General features: G+C 36.9%; 1 protein-coding gene across 1 annotated transcript in view; it reads right to left on the reverse strand.

The window, feature by feature from the left end:
- CDC123 (cell division cycle 123) overlaps positions 1-7,548 on the reverse strand; it is a 65,125-nt gene that overhangs the window by 17,788 nt on the left and 39,789 nt on the right. The window contains exon 8 of the mRNA XM_006873162.1: positions 5,480-5,555. Within this exon, the coding sequence (XP_006873224.1) occupies positions 5,480-5,555 (76 nt within the window). The remainder of the gene's footprint in view (positions 1-5,479; positions 5,556-7,548) is intronic.

Raw genomic sequence — 7,548 nt, forward strand, 5'->3', positions numbered from 1 at the left:
AGCCGGAAAGCAAGGGGAAATAGGAATTTCAGAAAAGGAGAAACAAAGAAAAGCACAGAAAAGACAGTCAAAAAGCTATAGAAGAATATTTCCCTAATCATTAAAGATAAGAGGAAAAACATTCAAGAAGCTGAACAAACTCACACAGGACAGATCCCAAAAGAAAATCACCAAGACATACCATAATCAAACTCTCCAAAATCAAAGATAAGGAGAAAATCCTGATTGCAGCTCAAGAAAAATGAAGTTACCTACAAGGGAGAACCAGTAAGATTAAAAGCTAATTTCTCAGAACACAGAATGCAGGCAATATATACAAAATTCTGAAAGCAAAAATTGCCAATCAAGAAGAATATATGCAGCAAAACTGTCTCTCAAATATAATGGTGAAATTAAAACACTTAAAAATAATTAGAAATTAAAGAAGTTGTAATAACCAGACCAATTTTATAAAAAATACTTGAGGTAATCCTTTGGACTAAGAACCAACAATAGTAGAAAACAACCTGAAATTGACATACACAGAAACACCACCCAGAAATCAATCCAGATATAGAAGCAGCCAGAGTACAGCAAACCTACAAGACTGAAAATAAGGAACCCAACATATCAATTTATAATGAAGACAACTATAAAGCAAAAGGTGGGAAAAGCAGTTGTGAACCTTTCCAATGGTGAGGAATACACCTTCACATCAAATAAAATAAAGGAAATCCACAAAAATTTAGTATACATTAAAACAGCAGCAATGAAGAGATTGACAAGAAAACACACAAAATCAACGCAGCACAGAAAATTATGTAGAACAAAAGAACCAGCAGGGCCAATCAACCACCAAAAAACACATAGCAAAATAACAGCAATCAATTCATACCTATGGATAATTACACTTAACGTCAATGGATTACATGTGCCAGTGCAGAGATAAGAGAGTAGCAGAATAGATAAGAAAACAGGATCCTTCACTATTCTATCTATAAGAAACACACCTTACATGCAAAGACAAAAACAGATTAAAAATCAAAGGATGGGAAAATATATTAAACTAATTGGTTAGTTGGTTGGTAGTGTGCAGTGAAGTCAGTTGCGACTCACAGCGACCCTGTACTGGGTTTCTGAGGATGTAAATCTTTACAGAGCAGAAAACCTCATCTTTCTCCTGTGGAGCAACTAGTAGTTTCGAACTGCTAACCTTGTGGCTAGCAGTCCAAGTTGCAATCCACTACACTACCAGAGCTCCTTATTAAGCAAATGGCTATAATGAAATGAGCAGGAGTGGCAATATTAATTTCTGACAAAACAGACTTTAAGGCAAAAACCAGCATAAGAGATTATCTCATGGCTAATGAGTCGATAGAAAAGGGGGCATAACCATAATAAATATCTATGCTCTCAAAGAAAGAGCCTCAAAATATATAAAGAAAACAAAAACTCTATAATAATAGTGGGGGTGGTGTGCTATGAAGTCAGTTTTGACTCATAGTGACCCTGTATAGAGTTTCCGAGGCTGTAAATCTTTATGGAAGCAGAAAGCCTCATATTTCTCCCATGGACTCTGGTAGTTTCAAACTACTGACCTTGAGATTAGCAGCCTGACTCATAAACACTATGCTACCAGAAATCCTTATAATAATAATAGGAGGTTTTTAATACACAATGTTTGAAAATGGACTGAATTACTAAAGGAAATTCAAGAAAAATACAGAACTAAACAACACAATCAACCAACTTGACCTCATAGACTTATGCAGAGCACTTAACCCAACAACAGTAAAATATACTTTATTTTCTAGGACACATGGAACATTCTCTAGAATGGTCCATACGTTAGATTACAAAGCAAGTCTCAATAAATTTTCAAACTTAGAAATACTACAAACAATCTTTTCAAATCACAAGGCTATAAAGTTAGAAATCAACAATAGGAAGATCAAGTTAAAAAAAAAAAAAGTAAATATATGGAAATTGAGTAACACCCTGCTGAAAAACTAATGGGTAACAGAACAAAATAAAAACACAAATTTGAAAATTCCTTGAATCAAATGAGAATGAGACACAACCAAACCAGTGCTGAGAGGGCAATTACAGCCATAGAGACACACACATCCAAAAAGAAGAACCAAAACCAACACATTAACATGACATCTCCAACAACTAAAAAATGAGCAGCAAAATAAGCCTAAAGCCACCAGAAAAAAAAAAACAAAAGACTAGAGCAAAAATAAATGAACTAGAAAACAGAAAAACAACCGAATCAACAAGACAAGAAGTTGGTTTTTCAAAAGAATTAATAAAATTGACAAACCACTGACAAATCTAACAGAAGATGCAAATAACTTAAATGATATGGGTGATGTCACAATAGATCCAATGGAAATAAAAAGGATAATAACAGAATATTTACGAAGAATTGTACTTGAAAAATCTTTAAATCTAGAACAACTGGACAAATTATTAGACAAACAAACACTAACACAGAAGGGAGTAGAAAACTTGACCAGATTATAAGGAAAGAAGACAATGATAAAGATCATTTTAAAAAACTCCTAACAAAAAATAGTGAATTACTGGTGAATTCTACCAAACATTCAGGAAAGAGCCGACACCAATTCTATTCAAACTATGTTAGGACATAGAAAATGATGGAAAACCTCTGAAGACGTTTTATGAAGCAAGCATATCCTTCATACCAAAACCAGGCTAAGGCATTGCTAAAAAAGAAAATCATATACCACTATTCTCATGAGCATATATGTAAAAATTCTCAATAAAATCCTAGCCATCAGAATTCAAAAACATTAAAAACCCCACCATAACCATACTGGATTCATACCAGGGATGCAAGTATGGTTCAACACACATCCATTGCAGTATTATTCACAACAGCAAAAAAGAAAGTACACTTATCAAGTAAAAAAAATGGTATTTGTATATAATAAAATTAACTATTTCCTAAAAAAAAAATTTTTTTAAGACTTTATTGTGCTTCAAGTGAAAAGTTAAGAGAGTAAATTAGTTTCCCGTTCAACAAGTTATATACATTTTGTTTCTTGACGTAAATTGCAATCCCCTCAATGTACAGCACTCTGGGTTCCACATTTTCATTTGCTGATCTTTCCGGCCCCTTCCTGCCTTCTGAACTTTGCTTTTGGACAAATGTGGTCTCATACAGTTAATTGTTCTGAGAAGCAGGCTACTCACTGGTGTCACTGTTCACTTTATAGCCTTGTCTACTGTTTGGCTGAAAGGTGATCTCCAGAGTGGGTTCAGTTTCTGGTTTGAAGGGTGTCTAAAGGGCATGGTCTCAGGGGTTCCATTAGTCTCTATCAGATCAGTAAGTCTCGTCTTCTTTATGATTTTGTATTTTGTTCTAAAATTTTCTCCCACTCTGTCCAACATGATCCTGAACAGAGAAGTTGGAAGTGGTAGGTAAGCACCATCTGGTTCAGGCTAGAGGAGTCTGTGGTTTATGATATGGTCCTTTGGACTAATTATTTCCTTGACTCTTATTTTCTTTACCCTTCTCTGCTCCAGACAGGAAGAGACTAACAGTTGCATCTTATATGGCCACTTGCAAGCTCTGAAGATCCCAGTTGCTACTCACCAGAAAAGCACATTGCTTTTATTGACTATGCTAAGCTAGTTGACCTAGACATTCCGAGACTATGGCCATTAGCCCTTAAGTCCAGTGACTCAGTCCCTCAAGGTGTTTACTTACGGCAAAGAAGGCAAAGAAATTTACATGATTTTGCCCCCTGGGCTGCTGGTGTGGCGCTGTGGATTAATGTGCTGGACTGCAAAATTGGTTTGAACCACAAGGTTGGTGGTTCAAGCTTACTAACTGCTCCTTGGAAACGCTATACAAGGTCGCTAAGTGAGTAGGAACTGACTCAACGGCACATAACAACAAGATTTCTGGTGTGGTGCTATAGGATAAGCAATGGACTGCGAACCACAAGGCTGAATGGTCAAACCTACCAGTTGTACCAACTTGCAGCACTTAACAACAAGGCTCTAGTAATTTGCTCTGTAAACTTTTACCCAAACCCCAATAAAATGTGAAAAAAAAAAAGGAAGGAGTGTTCATTTCATTATTTCATTGTATTCAAGGGCATGGTCTCAGGGCTTCCACTTTTCTTACAGGAAATAAATCATACTCACAGAAAACAAGCACAGATAAAAAAAAATACCAAATTATTGTCATATTTAACTTGAATAAAACCATAGCAAACAAAATAATATGAGAGAAAAGAATATGGGTGGCTTTTAAAGTGACACACTTTTTGTGCTAGAATAATAAACAGCTGTTGTTAGTTGTGTGGAGTGGGTTCCGACTCAGTGACCCTACCTACAACACTGCCTGGTCCTACGCCATTCTCATAATCACTGTTACACTGGAACCAACTGCTGCTGTCACTGTGCCAACCTCTCTCACTGGAGGAGGGGGAGGGGGCCTTCCGCTTTATCGCTGCCCCTGCACTTTCCCTAGCATGATGTCATTCTCCAGGTACTGGTCCCTCCTGATAACATGTGTGAAGTATGAAAGACAGAGTCTCGCCATCCTGGATTCGAAGGAGCATTCTGGTTGTATTTGTTGCAACACAGATTTGTTTGTTCTTCTAACAAGTCCGTGGTGGTGGTTATGTGCCATAGAGTCGGTTACAACTCATAGCAACCCTGTACAGGAAAGAGGCTATAAAGCTTTACGGGAGCAGAAAGCTTCATCTTTCTCCCGTGGAACAGCTGGTAGTTTTGAATAGCTGACCCTGAGGTTAGCAGCCCGATTTGTAACCACTACGCTACCAGAGCTCCTTAGCACGTGAATATTCTTTGCCAACACTATAACTCAAATGTATCAATTCTTCTACGGTCTTCCTTATTCACTGTCTGACTTTCACATGCATATGAAGCTACTGAAAATACCATGGCTTGAGTCAGTTGAATCTTAGTCTTCAAACTGATACCTTTGTTCTTGAACACTTTAAAGAGGTCTTGTGCAGCAGATTTACCTAAGGCAACAAGTCGGCTGATTTCTTGACTGCTGCATCCATGAGTGTTGCTAGTGTTGATACTGTTTATTATGAATCACTGTCAACAATCATAATAAACAGTACACCTCAATAATAAAAAAGAAAGGTAAAAGCTTCATCTTTTATGCCTAAAATAAACAATGTACTGACAGCAATACTTTGGAACATTGCAAAAAGACAGCAAGTATATAATAAATCAGCAAAGACCATCCCCTTTATCCATGCAGTCTACATTGGTATCTCTTTTCTGTGCAGGATCCTCATCAACATAGCATTCCAGAAAACCAGTATCAAACAATTGGTTGGTTATAAGGGAACATATGAGGTTAAAATGGAGCGACATCCCTGCTCTAATTATTTACTCCCAACAAAAGTCTGTCTTCTAAAAAAAAAAAAAAAGTCTATCTTCTTTTAAAGATTAGTTTCAAGGGGGGAAAAAACCAACTCACCAATAAGCTTGTTTTCCTTGACAAAACATCGGAACTCAGCCCCAGGAATTAATTCACACCATTTTCGAAGAACAAGCTGTTGAAATGAAAAAATGTAACATACTATGCAAGAAGGGAATGTTTACTTGTGTAATAGATAATTTTATGCCAAGACTGTATCTAACGACTGACATCAAACAGTTTTAAAAAAAAAGAGGCATCAGAAACATTCTTGGTAAGAGAAGTGGAGAAGAGCATTATAAACTATTATTCGTAAATGAAAAAATTTGTTAAGACACTTTATGGAAAAATCCATCATTGTCATTTAACATTCTGAAAGTTCTGAAAGGAAGACTACAGCCAATTTTATCATGGTTGTGATTTATATGTTTTCCATCCTTTTAAGAATATCAAAGATAAAGGTTATCTACCTTAAACATCATTCTGTAACACTTACACTATAAAAATGTAATATTACTGCTGACTACAAAAACATCATAACCCTTCCATGATTTTTCTATTATTTAAAAATAAAGCAATGGCCCAAATCACAAATATTTAATATATGCAAGGTCTCCCATACTACCGAAAGACTGCAATTTTACAAACACCATGTTTGACAAATGGTAGCTTTTGTTTCCATTTAAAAAATATTCTTCGGGAAAAACTAGGAATGCTCTTTTGAATTATTAACTGTTAATAAATTGCTAGCATTTTCACCATCTTGGCATATACATGGCACATGCTTCTTTGCCCATTCAAGACCTGTGAGGTGGAATTTGAATCATAAACCCACTGCCACACAGTTTATTCTGACCCATAGAGAACCTATTGTTGTTATTACTAAGAACCATCCAGTCGGTTCCGACTTATAGCGATCATGTATAGGGGTTCCAAGGATCAGCTGGTGAGTTTGAACCGCCGATCTCATGGTTCAAATGAACCTTGAGTTCCAGTGCTTTATCCCACAGTGCTACATACGACAGAGTAACTGCTCCTTACAATTTTCAAAACTATAAATCTTTATGGAGCAGGAATGGCACCGTTTCCTGAATCTCTCCAGTGGGCTCAATCGTGTCCTACTGTGACCCCCCATAGTTTCCTGCACATAACTTTCTATTGTAAGCATATATCATGTCATACTATGATAATTTATCACAAATTTCTCTGCCTCTCTTCCCTATTAAATAGGAAGGGAAAGAAACTGGGTCCTACTCTTCACTGTGTTCCCAGCACAAGTATGTTAAGTCATACACCCATTGCCACATAGTCAATTCCAACTCACAGAGACCCTTCAGGATAGAGGACCTGCTCCTTAGGGTTTACAAGACTATAAATGTTTATGGGAACAAATAGCCTCACCTTTTTCCCAAGGAGTGGTCGGTGGGTTTTAAGAGTCATCCTTGAGGTTAGCAGTCCAGCACTTAACCCACCATGCCACCAGGGTGCTTTAATGTTACTTAGAACAGTTATATATGTTTGTCAAGCGAAATAACAAATAAATAAGCTGTCACTAAACATCATGTTACCAAAAAGGATTTACTAACCTGGGGAAATGACCATACTTAATGCTGTAAGTGAAAAACAGCTTAAAGCATTTTACAAATGCAAGTATTTAATCAATAATGTTTCTATGCCTATTTCTAAGGATCCCTGGTAGCATAGTGGATTATTAGCTGGGCTGCTAACTTCAAAGACAACAGTTCGAATGTACCAGTTGCTCCTCAGAAAGATGAAGCTTTGTGCTCCTGCAAAGATTTATAGCCTCAGAAGAAACCCTACCCAGGGTCACTGTGAGTTGAAACCAACTTGATGGCACACAGCAGCAGCAAATCAAAAGCAAATATATAGAGAAAGCTCTGATAGTGTAGCGATAACAGTTGGGTTGATACCCTCAAGGTCATCAGTTCAAACTACCAGCTATTCCAAGGGAGAAAGATGAGGCTTTCTGCTCCTGTAAGATTTAAAGGCTTCAAAACCAGGGTCACTATGAGTTGGAACTGACTCCACGGCACTGAACCACCACATACATACACATACATGTAAACACATATACACACACAAATATATCTCAATAAAAGGAAGTTAAA

Source organism: Chrysochloris asiatica, unplaced genomic scaffold (assembly GCF_000296735.1).
Source record: "Chrysochloris asiatica unplaced genomic scaffold, ChrAsi1.0 scaffold00226, whole genome shotgun sequence".
NCBI lineage: Eukaryota > Metazoa > Chordata > Mammalia > Afrosoricida > Chrysochloridae > Chrysochloris > Chrysochloris asiatica.